Source organism: Plectrocnemia conspersa, unplaced genomic scaffold (assembly GCF_051122295.1).
Source record: "Plectrocnemia conspersa isolate PC_06_02 unplaced genomic scaffold, ASM5112229v1 ptg000002l, whole genome shotgun sequence".
Taxonomy (NCBI): Eukaryota; Metazoa; Arthropoda; class Insecta; order Trichoptera; family Polycentropodidae; genus Plectrocnemia; species Plectrocnemia conspersa.
This window is the reverse complement of record NW_028277166.1, coordinates 21,377,650-21,393,163: the sequence shown is the minus strand read 5'-3', so window position 1 is coordinate 21,393,163 and position 15,514 is coordinate 21,377,650. Positions and strand designations below refer to the sequence as shown.

General features: G+C 30.6%; 2 protein-coding genes across 2 annotated transcripts; one reads left to right on the top strand and one right to left on the bottom strand.

Moving 5' to 3' along the window:
• Positions 1–710: 710 nt before the first annotated feature.
• On the top strand, positions 711–5,121 carry eIF3f1 (eukaryotic translation initiation factor 3 subunit f1). The gene is made up of 5 exons (XM_088181516.1): positions 711–855; positions 942–1,088; positions 1,160–1,383; positions 1,453–1,584; positions 4,862–5,121. Exons 1-5 carry the CDS (start codon positions 744–746, stop codon positions 5,087–5,089), a joined length of 843 nt encoding a protein of 280 aa, XP_088037642.1. The 5' UTR covers positions 711–743; the 3' UTR covers positions 5,090–5,121.
• Positions 5,113–13,533, bottom strand: LOC148238073 (GATOR1 complex protein NPRL2-like). Its single transcript, XM_088181514.1, has 7 exons — positions 13,282–13,533; positions 9,728–9,884; positions 9,533–9,659; positions 9,335–9,471; positions 6,963–7,191; positions 6,728–6,897; positions 5,113–6,372 (listed from the first exon to the last, which is right to left on the bottom strand). The coding sequence occupies exons 1-7, from the start codon at positions 13,449–13,451 to the stop codon at positions 6,199–6,201; spliced, it is 1,164 nt and encodes a 387-aa protein (XP_088037640.1). The 5' UTR covers positions 13,452–13,533; the 3' UTR covers positions 5,113–6,198.
• Between the last annotated feature and the right edge of the window lie 1,981 nt (positions 13,534–15,514).

Sequence of the window (15,514 nt, the reverse complement as noted above, 5' to 3'; positions counted from 1 at the left end):
ATATTACTGATGTAAGTGAAAATGTGGCCAAAGACTCGGAATTGTCGATTCGTCGGCGTTTGAAGCTTTTTAACTTTTCTTATGGCTCCCATTGCCGCATTTTGCATTTGAACTTGCACCTACACTCTTATAAAATCCAGATTACACAAGAACTGAAGTCCAGAGACCATGGACAACGAAGAAGAAAAGCAGCAGAAAGTTGATGCTGATTTTTAAAAATAAAAATAAAAAAGCCTGATCATAGATACTCGGAGAATATACTAAATAAACTTTTAAAAATAAATAGTACTACGGGAGAGTGTGGACGGTTCTATGGATGTAAAAATCCAGATACCCACCCGGTGGGATTGACTCGTAGGGCCCTAATGTGCTTGCGCGAGTGTTTTTACTCGTTCTAGCACAAGCATGACTTTGGAACTTAAGCTAAAGTAGTAGTATTATTCTGGTGCCTGATGCAGTGCTTTTGAAAAGGATGCAAAGTAGTCTCAGCTCCGCTCCAGATGCGACAATCATATTAGTTACTTAAAAATAAATCAAATAATGGTGATCGGCATTACCCCAATATTAGAAAAAGTATGGCTAATTTATTCAATAGAAACGAGAAATAGTGATATGATTTTCGTTAATAATATTTTATGTATATAAAATTTGTGAAAATTTTTCAAATGTTGTTACTGGCCGACATGTGACGCTTTAAGACCTGCTCGCGTCTTCTGTCATCGGCGTCTTGCAGCGTGGCCGCGATGAACTCGCTAAATCTTATAGTGAAGGCTCATCCGCTGGTATTGTTCCAGATTGTGGACGCATACGAGCGCCGTAATGCTGACTCCCACCGAGTGATCGGCACGTTGCTGGGTAAGTCCGCCAGAATTCATAACCTACACACAATATGTTTTGACACCCAACCCAACCCAAATTTGTACATCGTTCACTATGCGCAGGCTCTGTGGATAAGGGAATTGTCGAGGTCACAAATTGTTTCTGTGTACCTCACAAGGAGCACGATGATCAAGTCGAAGCCGAGCTTAACTATGCCATGGACGTGTACGACCTCAACCGACGGGTCAATTCCACAGAAAATATCGTCGGTACGTATCGGTTATAACTTTTTATCCCTACATAGTACTTACTTTAGCTTTGATGTAATCGTAACTTATAGGCTGGTGGGCTACGGGCAGCGAAGTAACGAATCACTCATCCGTTATACACGAGTATTATGCGCGAGAGTGCAACAATCCGGTCCATTTAACTTTGGACACCAGCCTGCAAAGTGCTCGTATGGGCTTACGAGCTTACGTTTGCGTCGCACTCGGTGTTCCAGGCGGAAAGACGGGATGTATGTTCACTCCTATCAATGTTGAAGTTACGTGCTACGAACCTGAAGTAAGTATATTCACAAATAATGCTTGTATGTGTATATTATATGTGTTTATAACGATACATTTGTTTTAGCTTGTTGGTCTTCAATTATGTCAAAAAACAATGGCAATCGGAAACAATAACAGACCGAGACAAGTACAGCCGATGATGGATTTAGCTCAAGTGGCCGAAGCTTCTTCAAAATTGAACATTTTATTAGAACAAGTATGACTTGCATCATTTTTTTTTTAAATTGGAAATATCTTAATTGATAACATGAACCCGTTGCATGCAATTTGCTACTATAAATTCTTTAAATATTATAGTTCCAATAATTAAAGTTATTTTCAGCCTTAAATTATATAAAATCACCATATTGCAAGGCTCAAATGCTTTTTGCAATATTAGATGCCCAATGCATACTGGCAATTTTCTTAACGGCATATATAGATGTCATCCACAGTGAAAGGTTAACCGGACGAAACAGAGCATGAAAAAACAGAACAAGTTAAAAAAAGATTTATAATTAATTTTATATTGGCAACTAATTATTCGATAAGTAAAAAATTCTTTTAATGATTAGTTAAATAAAATATATCACCCGTAAATAATAAATTTTTGAGTAGTAAATAATTCAGCTTTTAATGAGTAAAATAAAATTAATGGTCTGTAAATATAACTAAATGATTAGTAGACATAATAAATGATCAGTTATTGTTAAATCTTGTTCTCCACTAACGAATTTTGTTTTAAAAAATAGTTGTAGGGCGACACATCAACTATCAAGTCCAAAATGTTCCGAATGTACGTGTCACTAATGTTAGATTTGGGTTTGAACACCAAATGGACGCTTTGCAACTGTCAATTATTTAAAACCCAACTATTTATTGTAATTATCAATCATCATATATTAAATTCTGATCGATTTATTTTAATGATTATTTATTTTGGTACTTTCTTGTTATCAGAAGCCAAATTTATTCTAAAAAGTATTTATTCATTTGCTTATTCATATTTATTTATATATATACATCACTGTTCTGACCAACGCTCACTCACTGCTGCTCGTTCACACCTAACCTTTTTAAATTTAAAAATATATGTATGTCGATAATAATAAGCCTGACAAAATTTCAAAACAATGATATTTGAAAAAAAGTTAAATAAATCGCTTTTTTTAAATTACTTTTACATACTACATTCGCTAATAGATTGCTTTTCTAGATAAGAATAGAGGCTGCGTAGTGAGAATATTTTTTTTGTTCATTTTTATTCACAAGTTAAAAGCACAAAAATAGAGCCATATAAAATTGCTCAATAGGTGGCAGTAGCAGCAATATCACCTTTCTGTACTACAAAATATGTATAATGATTACGTATTTTGAGAATCTGATTTTTTATATTTTTGCGAAATTATCTCATCTGAAAAAATATTGTTTTTGCATACATTTTGTATGCAAAATCGAAGTGAGTTTGAAGAAAACAAAATGTCTCATTTCTTCCGAAAGCATTTAGAAAAAAATCTTTAAAAGCTCAAATTTTTTGAGAAAAATCTCTAAAATTTATAATTTTAGTCTCACTCATGGAGCACTGATTGAAATACAGCATAATCAAGACAAGAACAAGGAAAATTGCGTTACTTTTTAGGTAGAATTTAATATAAATGTTATTTTAACTTTTAAAATCAGATTAACAAATCAAGCCTTTCTATAAATATCTCAGCCAAATAGTTAAAAATTTATAAAACATAGTGATGAAACATTGAACCATAACTATGTATTATTTATAGATGAAGATAGTTCTTTGACTATCGCCAGTTTTGACTTGGGGAACAGGATAACTCATTATTTTCCTCAAAATGTTCGTAAATATTGACACAAATTACTTTTCTTTGGGGCACATTTATTATAAAAAAGTGTTTATTTATTTATATATAATTTAAGTAGATTCGTTACAGAAAGTTATTCGTGGGGTGTTCACTGTTCTGACTAACGCTCGTTCGCACTAACCTACATAAATACGTTTTAGAATTTAAACAGGTAAGCGTTGGTCAGAACAGTGAACACCCCATGAATAACTCTGCAACGATTCTTTATAATTGTATATAAATAAATAAATTCATAAACAAAGTTTAAATTTGAACGCCGATAACAGGAAAGTGCTTTTATTTTTATAACCGATCATTTTCTTAACTGATTAAATAATCAGTTGCCAATATAACATTAATTATAAATCTATTTTTAAACTTGTTCTGAATTGTCATGGTTCTGGTTCGACGTGTTCTGTTTATTAATAAAATTAAGACCATCATGACCTGACAGGTTAACCTAATGTGTCACGATAGCCAAAATTATTCATGAAAACAGAGCTAGAAATATATGTATAGAGTGACCATCATTTCACAATTTATATTATAATACATTACTGGCTGCTGATGCATTATGCGTAATTTGTAAAATTATCGTTAGAGGCCACTGACTCACATTTGTGATTCTACTATGAATGGCCATTTAAAACAATATCAATATAAAAAATAATATATATTCACATAAATCTTAAATATAGTTTTAAACATAATTGGCGAGTAGCTAAATAATTGGCTGTAGTTGGACTATTATAAATGACAGGAAGCCAATTTTTTGGCAAGTGTATTGCAAGTGGGTCAAATAATTGTCGTTTTTTTATTATCAATATTCATTCATATTATTAAAATTATTACACATGTGATAGTCCTTGGTGGTTAATTTTCTTAGAACTAATTTGGAATTATCGGTGGTCTATCAGAACCCGTTGCATTAATACGTTACTAATTTTTGGAATAAACGCCATTATTATCGCATTTTTGAGTTGTCAACTTAATTTAAAATTATGCTAAATTTGCCAGTCTTTAGGCAATAGCCTTGGATTCAATTGTAATGTGTTAAGAAATCATTTATATTTTAGTATACAAATGATTCCAACTTCTGAATGATGTAAGAAATGATAAAGCAGACGTGTATAGGCGTTTTTTCTAACACTTCCCTAGTTGTTGAAGTTGTATGTCTTGCTCGTAAAACTGTTAAACATACAAATAATTGATTCTCAGATTATTTTCTAATAAATATAAAATAAACCGATTTTTTTTTTAAATATTTACATTATAAATTAATATATATGGACTTTTTTGGCGTACTTATAATTTTAAAAGATCATTTGTCAGCACTGTACGTTAATCGAAAAAAGATCCTTTATTAGCTGCACCAACAGATAAATAATTAGCCTTGTTGTATGTTGTAATGTAAATGCGAGAATTTTGTCTGCGTGTTTCGATCAAGTCCTGGTAATCCAGACCATGCTATCTTATAATTTTATTTAACTAAAGAAAAAATATTTTAATATATTCTTATACATGAAGTGCAGAAGCAAAGTACAGTAATTTTGATAAATTCGATAGCAGACTCGCTTTTACATATTTTTGTAAGATATTTTTCAGATCTTGTAAATTAAATATCATTCATTTCAGGTATTACAATACGTAGAAGATGTCTTGGCAGACAAACAACCGGCCGACAACGCAGTGGGACGCTCACTCTTGGATTTGATCAACTCTGTGCCGAACATGTCCAGCGAAGAGTTCACCAACATGTTCAACACAAACATCAAGGACTTGCTGATGGTCGTCACGCTTTCGCAGCTGATCAAGATCCAGCTGCAACTCAACGAGAAGCTAACATTGTTAACGTCACTTTGAATCGGCTAATTAAAAACACTTCATTGAACAAACATTCGTATATTTTTTTTCTTATATCCATTCATAATCAAAAACAGATTCAGCGTTACAAAAGTCAATCGCCCGAGTTTGGCACACTTGATTTATACATTTTATAATAATCAAAAAAATACATCCCTTTTTACAATAAAAAAATATTTTCTTCTCCTTTTATAAAATACATATTACAATATAAACGAATAATACATGACTATAAAATGAACACATTGTTTTATATCCTCCGAAATATATGTATACCGTATTATAATAACATAATTAATTACAATTGAATCTCTTCATTATAACAATTGAGTAGGTCAGCATCATATACATTATAGACACAGAGAAATATATTTATATATAATGTATCTATTGAAAATATACAGATAAAGATAAAATTGATTCAATAGAGTGACTTATGAGATCAAATTAATTCGTACGAGATCTTTGGAAATTTTCAAATGACGTCAATGCTTCTGTATACTCTGTCGGAAATGCTGTCATGACTGCGAGCATTTCATTAACAAATCATATCCCATACGTTAGGTGATAAATTATTATCTGAGAATTGATGATAACTTTCATAGTGAATCGGGCAGAGTATAATTGGAATCCACAGATAGATACAAGCGATTTCCAATATAATACTGCAACAATCCAAACCCAGTCATGGTAATGAGCAAAATATTTCTAAGACGTTCTATTTAAAAATGACTAAACAATAAATTTCAAACAATGGTAACATAGATCAGTTACAAACTGTGCGTGGCTCTCCTGCACTTAGTTATTAATTAATTAATATATAAAACTTCATAAGACTTGTTTCTTCAATCGGCTTGTTGCATTATAATGAATTATAAAAATATTTCCTCTTCAACAATTTACACTGAACATAAAAATATAATATGAATTAACAATTGCACGCACACGATAGTCTAATTATTGCTCGTCTCACAAAATCCAATCGAATTGGTACGTCAACAGTTATAAAAAAATGTATCACGTGCTTATTTGTACTTACTGTCAGTATAATAATAAAATTAACAAACAACACTGTCGCAGACGATACTGACTAGATGATGAGTTCGAAGCTATTTCCAGAGCATAGATATGCTGCGGTCCCTCTCCAGTTGTTCCTCGAGTGTAAGCATTGTGACTCCGCTTTGACAGCACAACTCGTCCAAAGTCATTAAACCTGTGTAAACTTTGGCGCTGGCTAAATTCTTCCCGTTATCAGATCCATCGTTACTTACTGTCACCGGATACTGAAATTAACAAATTTACAAATTATTCTTAACGAGCAGTGCTTTTGCGAACTTCAAATGTATCGAGTCAAAATGTCGAGTGCTTGATATTATGATTAAGAATTTATTTTGCATGCGCAGACGGAACATACAAGCATGCAATAAAGAGTATTGTTCATTCATAAAATTTATAAACATCCTTCCTACTGCTTGAAAAATCCCCGGAGAGAACATAAAGTAATATTAATTAACCGAAAATTATCTATTTATTTATGATAACCACAGAAAATATGAATCATTGATAGTACATAATTCAATTAAACTGCTCGTATGTTGTTGCATTTTATAAAACCAGATAGTATATTACAAATCATACCTTATATATTCTTCTAATTAATCCTTCTAGTACGCCAAACTGCACAAGCTTCCTTTCGTTAATTCCTAATGCTTGAGGATTAAACCTAATACATAAATCTCTGATAGTTGTACCATAAGTCATACCGGCGTACATACATATGATATTTTTCAAAGCGGCCGGTTGACGAGCTAAAATATTAATAAGTATTAGTTACAAACCTTTTCTATAAAGTAGTTTTTTTTAATAATATTACCAGATCTTGAACAGTAATCTATGCACTGTCTTTGTAGACCTTTGCATAAAGCTAATTGTCTTAATTTAGGTGTGGCGCAATATACAGCACAGTACTGGAATATGGATATAAGCGTCACTACTCCATAATACACCAAGTTTTGAATGCAAGACTTGACTAAATTTAATTCTACGTCAGCTACTGCAGCTATCTTTGACACATGGTTGAATCCATTTATGTACGGTAAAATCTGCAACAAAATAATTTATTTATATAAATATGCAAGTTACATTTGATACAAAAATTTTATAGAGCTTAACCCTTGGTTATTTTAGTAAAATTCGGTGCATCGAATTTTACTACTTTGGTGAGAATTGTCAGATCCCATGTTATTGTTAAAGAGTGAATTGGATACACATTTTTAATTGACTGTTCGTATTTGCTTCATGGAAAATAACATACATATTTTTATTATGTAATAGATTGATATTTCGATAGTGATCCAAAGGCTCGGCAACAAAGCGTTAAACAAAAAATAGCATGAATGGAACACTAAATTTTTACAGAACGTACTACTCTGAACTTTCAATTCAACATAACTTCTCTTTGAAAAATTGGAATGCGTTCATCCTGCGAGAGCGAGCAATCTCATTCCAGTGATAGGGAGAAGGATTCGCGGGAAATATCAGGGTGTGGTCTATCCTTACAGCAAGGTACAGATAGCAGCATTTGCCTTCCCCTTGAATTCGGCCAGAAAAATGCATGAAATGGAAATATTAAAGAAAACGAACACTGACTGACCAGCTTTTGCTCCCACCTTAAAAAAGCTGAAATAACGTCCCTGATTCTAAACCAAAAATTGTCAGATTGTCCCTCAAAGAAAATCTAAAAAAATTCCGAAGACAATTTTTTAAATATGTCATTTCATTGAAATCATATAGAAATACATTTTCACTGGTAAATATATATATTTTTATCAGTGAAAATTTAATTTATCTAGCAGGTGCTAGTAAAATTATATGATTTCAATTTTTCTAAACATAATAATATATATTTACATTTACATACCTAACATTATTTATTTACATGCGATGTATAAATGTTACAGTGAATGTGTATTTTTCAGTGAAGTTATATTTTCACTAGTGAAGTCCAAATACATTTTCACCAGTAGATATATATTTCTACTAGCGAAAATATAGGCGCTAGTAAAATTATAAGCTACTCTAAAATGTCTATGAAAGTCAATTTGACAGTTGCGAAACGCATAATATTGTTTTCACCAGTTACATTTATACATTTTTTACTAGCGAAAATATCATTTAACTGATAGGCACTAATATGCTGCTCTAAAATTTTTATGAAACTCAATGTGATAATTGCGAATCGGCCATTTTCTGTTGAAACCCAAACCTAACCTAAAACTAATTATAGTTTTAGAACTTTAGAAGTCCAATTCATCTCTCAGTGGAAAATAAGCAGAAGAAGAAGTACAGACACGTCACATATTGCTCCATAGTTTGTCTGAACTTTGATAGGTATTACACTATGTTTTAAAAATATGATAGCTAACCTTACCGATATTACTATGGACTTCGGATATGAGAGTATTGGTCGAAGTATATTCAAACCAAATTTTGATCAATAGGAGGGCGCAAAAACAATAATCACTTCTCAGAAGGAAAAAATTCATGTCAAAAGCAATAAAATCGTGCTGTCGCCATCGCAATGGTAATGCTCATTACCGAGCGTTCCCACTGCGACGGCGCCGACACGATTTTATTGTATTTGACGTGAATTTTTTACTTCTGAGAAGTGATTATTGTTTTTGCGCCCTCCTATTGGTCAAAATTCGATTTAGTTGTTCTTCAACGATTCTCAATTAATATTGTTATGAAAAGTTTTCACTGTGACGACACGATTTTATTACTTTTTACATGAAATCTAAACAGGAATCACCTTAAATTTGGCCAGAAAAATGCATGTCATTTAATGAAATTAAATGTTAGAAAACTACCAATGACTGACAAAAATGTTTGCCCCCCCCTGGAATAATCTGAAACGACGTTCCTGCTTACAGCATCATTATATGATGATAATATTGTTTCATTAAACTGAAATAAACATAAAATAATAAAAATCTAAGCTAAATCGGAAACAAAAATATACACATACTGTGCTTATCCATACAATTAACATTGTTACAAATACACTGCATGGTGATAGATAACATTAATCAACTGTACAGCGTTAACATTATGAAGTCGAAAAGCGAGATAAGAGATGAACAACAGACGATTGTTTTTTACAAAATAAATTAGCATTGTTTAAAATAATGAATTTGTTATCTTAATTGGACAAATATTAGAATTGAAAAGCATATAAAAACAAACCTGATTTGTGGTTAGATCCCATTGATCTGACATAAAGGAGTCCCTATTGAATACGAACACGGGCACTTGATGGTCTTGAACTGGAGGAGGATCAGAACTGACTCCCAGTACCGTCAAATGCGTCGTGGTCGTCCCTTCTGCAATAAAAATATTCCATTATATAACGAATCGTAAGAGTGATACCACAAATAATATTACCGGTCAAAGTGCACATCTTTTTAGAATTCAAGTCTTGCATAACTTGTCTCATGAGCATTCCTAGTGGACCGGCGTCACCGGATATGGACTGTTTCGATAGCCACTCGCTCTCTAGCTCCATCGCTAACTAAAAAAATAATTTAAATAAGTTTATTTTATTAATAGTATATATGATACATTACTAGTCGTACTTACCAAGTATTCCGTCAACTTTTTAACAACGGGCTCATATTGTACAGTCCTAGCGCACGCATCACAAACGAAGCATAGATTAAAGTAGAATGCGTTCCTCGCATACTTCTTGTTGTCGATCTTGACCGGATATCCCAGTATTTTAGAATCTAACAGCGTACTGAAATAACATAAGGAACTTATCAGATATGCAATGTTATCGTAAACATCCCATGCGTTGAACCCATTAAATTTCAAAATAGACACTGGCGTCGATTCAAAAAAAATAGCAACGTTTCAGAATTTCACAAAAACAATGTAAATGAATAGTACTCTGCCGTTAGTTTATACATAGAAATGATTTATTAGTACAACAGAATGAGTTTTACGAGTGTTAACACCAAATGTGTGCCAATTTTATTTCTGTATTCTTAGATGAGTAAAGCTTTGATATTATTTTCTAAAATGATAATAATAATTATATTTTGCCTATCAGTGTACGGCTTAGCAACTCAGACAATCAGCAGTTAGCAACAGATGAAACATAATTTTATATTAGAAAATTTTGCAAGGTCCTTAGTTCAGACTATTCAGATAAATTTAAATAACCATAATACAAATTAAAATAGTACATATAAACATGTACAAATATTTGTTCACAATACATTGTAGTGTTATCATTGAATGTGTGCCAATTAAATAATTTGCAATTTCTCAACTTTATATATGACTGAAATAAAAAAATATGTTTGTATAAATATGTCAACACATAAATTGATAAACATTATTTACATAATGGTGTGCATTGAGATACGAATAAAAAACAATTATTTTTGGCAAAAGATACACATTAAACAAATTTTAAATCAGTAATCAAAATTAAAAAGATAATTATGTTAATTTTATTGTATATTTGTTTATACTTTTAAATATCCGAAGGTATTTTTGTTTTCATTTTCAACACATTTTTTATTGAAATTTACTTCAGAAATATAAAACCTGTTCTGATAAGAACATATCAAATCTTTCATGCGTTTACCTAACATTTGATAAAATACATTATATTTTATAGAATGTTTCAATTGTAATTTTGTAATAAGCAACTGTTTTCTTGTCAAAAATCAAAAAAACATATCCATTTATTTGGTTTATAATAATAACAGGTTGATATGTTATCTTACATGTTCTTGCTTTGGAGTCTTCATTAAGTAAAATTGATAATACATTTAAAAAATCCTTAAATATAATAAAAAAACATAATGACGTAATAAATATCATGTAAACAAACGTACATACTGTATATGTTACAGTGAAGTTATATATATCATGGTTGATTTGAAACTTTTATGTTTTATCTCATATGATAAAAAGTATGCATCCATTTCAACCAAGGCTGTGGAATCAGAGTCCGATTCATGGCATTTTAGGTGGAGTTAGAGTTGTAAAAATTCGACTGACATAGACTCATTTTTTTCATCACTAGATATACTTTAATGCTTGTATTTTACGGGTCAGAATATCAGAATGTATATTACATGGATCAGAATAATTATTAGATGATCAGAATTTATATTAAAAGTTTAGAATTTAAATTGGAATGATCTGAATTTATATTAAATGGTAAGAATTATTTTGACAGACGGTCAGAATAATTTTATTAATTAGCAAGAGTGTTGTTGTTGCTGTAACGCTGAATATAGTCATTCGCTATCGGTAAAGTGAACTTATTAATAAAAATTATAAATACAATTTTTTTAGTGTAGTGTGTGTGACAACAGGTGTCGCCATAGTAAAATAATTTGGCTTGTATTTATCAGGTCAGTATTTAAATCAGCTTTTGGGTAGTATTCGTTGAGAGCTATTCATGGGGTGTTCACTGTTCTGACCAGCGCTCGCTCGCTTGCACCTAACCTGTCCAACAGCTTAGGTGCAAGTGAGATATTTTATAATATATCTCTAAAATAAATAATTTATTGCCCATTTATATTCAAAAATGTCATTATTTATTTTTAATATTTTTATTCTGACCATATGCTACTTTTATTCTAGACATTTGACATTTATTATATAATTATGACCATTCATTATTTTAGTTCTGATCGTCCTATATGTTTATTCTGACCCAATGCTATTTTTGATATTTATACTGACCCTGAATAATATGATTTTGAACAGGCTGTTCTAATAAAATTCTAACCGATATTTGATTTTAATACTGACCCAAAGTTGATTTAAATTCTGACCTTTTTTTAAATTTGTCACACACAAATATGAAAGTTAGAATTATAAAAAATAATTATAAATTTAAATAAAATGAAAACGGCAAAAGTGTTTAGTAAACGTTGCAGTTGTCAATGTTAAATGATTCTGCAAATCATATTTTATTATTTGAAAATCTTTGTCACTATTTTTATTGCTATCAATTTTACACATTTTATAAATTTGGAAATGACTCCATAGCTCTGATTTTAACCATTCAACATAAATATTTTTAAATTAGCATAAGATTAAAAAGTAAAACATATTATTTTAAACAACATTTAATTTTTTGCATCACCCATTATGTACTATTTTGAAAAAAAATCACTTGCAGTTACTTGGTTTTGCTTGGGATGACAGCATTGTTTTTTTTATGAATAAATTTATATATTTACATATCAATGAATTTTCATTAGGAGTTATGTTAAAAGATAAGTTCAAGTATTTTCATCGTGAATTATTTTATTTTTTACTAGCTATAAAATTTGAATAATAAAAATATGTACAATTTTAAGAAATCTCTTTTGTTTGCATTAGGCTTAGTTTTTAAAGAAGTTTTATCAAGAACTATGTTAAAAGTAACTTTTATATTTCTTGTTTACTGTTTTCAAAATAGATTTTAAGCATAAATTATACTTTCACAATCAATGTAAATAAATATAAGCATTGACATGTGAGAATCAGTATTTTGTTCTTTCATTTAAATAATATAAATGAATAAATTAATTATATAATTACATTCAATCAAATCAATGTATATTTTTTGTACCCTAATTTCTATATGAAGTTAAAAAAAATATTTTTGATATTAAGTTTATTTATTCACATATTTACTGCTATTATTTAATATATCCATCGTGCCTGAAAGAACGTAATTAGTGATTATTTCGATCAATCATCACAGATTATGTGTTCATAGATTTTCCTGATCTCACGGTTGAATATCGTGATAATTAAAAGTCGTGAATATATAATATTAAAATAGCTATTAAATAATACTTCTCTTTAGATTCTAGTGGTTTTTATTTAAATTTATTTTCTTAATGGATTTGTATAAGTTACTCGCATACAAAAAATATAAAATAACGCATTCATTCGAAAATAAATAAATAGTTACGTAATTGATATTTTAAAAAATATACATTTGTTTACGTTTTTTTAATGCACACAAGCACACGAGTGTGTTGTTTATTTTGGATAGGAACGACACGTGCACAGAAAAGAAAGTGCCGAATGCGAACAGTAGTAGTGGTACTGGTAGTAATAGTAGTAGCAGTAGTAGGTCGGTTCTTCGTTTCCAAAGTACAAAGGGCCCTTACACTGTGAGGGTGCTCCGCTGCAGCTGAACCTTCGGTATGATGTAGTGGCTGACTGTGTCGAAGGTGTCTTTGGATATGTGTCCATCGGGCACCTGACAGGTGATCTTCGGCCCCGCGCGCGGATGGAACTCGCACAAGAAAAGACACCGCACGCAACCGGGCGCAGACATCGCGCGGCCGAGCGCCGCTGCCCACTGACACAAGAGAATATGTACAATATACACCGCGCGCGAGCGATCGCGCCGGTTCTCAAACTGCGCGCTAAAGAGGGGCGCGTTCAAAATTTGGCCACAGCAAAGATAACAACGTGTAATACTACTTTTTACTTTAATAATTTCAGTATATTATTCGAGTGAATATGTATGTGTGAAACAAATTAACATAAATATATTTAATAGAAAAAAGAAAACACATCCAGCATTACAACACATATAATGCCTAATTATTTCAAGAAAAAAGCGAGCTTAAAATCTTATAAAACTAATCCCTTGCCTAGATGAAATATAGAAATTATTGATATAGGTATACTTTCATTTTATCCGGGGCCATTTTTTAATACTTTTCTTAGGGTGGTTAGGCTTTTTATAAAAATGAATGTAAGAATATTTTTTTACTACGAGACTAGTTCCACGATATCAGGGTACATAATGATTGTATAATTTATTTAAAGATTTTACCAACAAAGAACCCAGGACAAATCCATTTTGTCGTACCTCGAGACGGCATTGACCCTGAAAATTCCTTTCAGTCATGGCTATAATTGTTGCCATTGTCACAAATATTTTTAGAACTTTTTTAAGATTTGGGTACGTTTCTTGTTATTGCTATTTAACCATAATAATGTAAATTTTATATTAAACGGATATTACATATTTAAACCATTTACCAAGTGTCAAAGGAAATTTTTGTGCAATTTCAAAAATCACTATTTTAAATACCGCTGAAATGTGTAAACTTGAAATTTAAATCATTTTAATTCAAGTACTTTGCTAGGAACACTAATAAAAATGTAAATAATCTAAAATACGATAATGCCATGATATATTATCGAATTTAAAATCATGTAATAGCATCGATAACACAAAAAAACTGCTATAAATTACATGGAAGAAAGTAAAAGAATAATCGTGTGCTTTATTATTAAAATCACAAAAGTGCTGACAATTTTGTTAATAAATAACGAGAACAAAAAAGTTGTTTTCGTGCAATTAAGAGAGCTTGTGTACATTTTAGTTGTTTTGGGTGGGATAATCTACGAAAAAATCAGTGTAATAAAATGGATTAAAAAATACTAATTAAATGGATTAAAAAATAATATATTAAAAAATAATTTTGCCGAAATATGTCAGAAAATCCAAAGAAATAATATAGTGATTTTTGAACAAGATAAAAAACAATGAAGAGAACTATATAAATTATAAATTATTAGTGTCATTATTTTCCCATTCGACGAAACGAAATGTTTTTGGCAACTGTTTTAATAAATCGTTTTTAATGAACTTAAAAATTTGAGAATATATTATGTATATTGGTTTTATATTCGTAACTACTATACTACAAAGTTATAGTAGTTAATAATACTGTTAAGACGTACTAAATACATACCCACAATTATAATAATGTATGATAATCTACAGACGCTCCTTATCGTTACAATTATTAACCTGCGAATTTTATGATACAAAACAATTTCCATAAAATTCTATCCACCACTGCTGTTTACTAAATAATTATTCCAATGTTAATACCTTAGTATCTATTTATAATTCGAATTAAAATAATAAACTGAATTGACTAGGGCGTTTAAAATAAGCACCATTAGTAACAAAGAGGAAATAAAGTGTTTTATCCAAAAATAGAGCCTAAAGTTTGTATGGTATTTAGGTTGCATAATTAATTATAGTTAAACACAACACTGCTTACAAAACGATCGATATTCTGTTCTTTGTTTCAAGTTTTCACAATAGCTAATCTTGAATCTGGAATTAATTTCATCAAACAAAGACACTACATTTTTGTTTCGACTGGAAATAACTATGAAGCTGATCATTACGTGATTTCCTTTATTGTATTATATATACTATATATAGAACAATTGAACATTCGAGATAGAATTGCTTTTTTTCCTAGATAACGTAAAATGTTTGCAATGTCGCGAAATACTAATCTAAATTAATACACAGTACATTGATAAAGCTTCGTAATATCGATTCGCTGTGTTTGAACTAGAGCA

Coding starts and splice junctions, on each gene's coding strand:
- eIF3f1 (XM_088181516.1), top strand. CDS start 744: ATGAACTCGCTAAATCTTATAGTGAAGGCTCATCCGCTGGTATTGTTC. Junction 856..941: donor AGTGATCGGCACGTTGCTGG/GTAAGTCCGCCA, acceptor CACTATGCGCAG/GCTCTGTGGATAAGGGAATT. Junction 1,089..1,159: donor TTCCACAGAAAATATCGTCG/GTACGTATCGGT, acceptor CGTAACTTATAG/GCTGGTGGGCTACGGGCAGC.
- LOC148238073 (XM_088181514.1), bottom strand. CDS start 13,451: ATGTCTGCGCCCGGTTGCGTGCGGTGTCTTTTCTTGTGCGAGTTCCAT. Junction 9,885..13,281: donor CAGCGGAGCACCCTCACAGT/GTAAGGGCCCTT, acceptor ATGTTATTTCAG/TACGCTGTTAGATTCTAAAA. Junction 6,373..6,727: donor TAATTAGAAGAATATATAAG/GTATGATTTGTA, acceptor TGTTAATTTCAG/TATCCGGTGACAGTAAGTAA.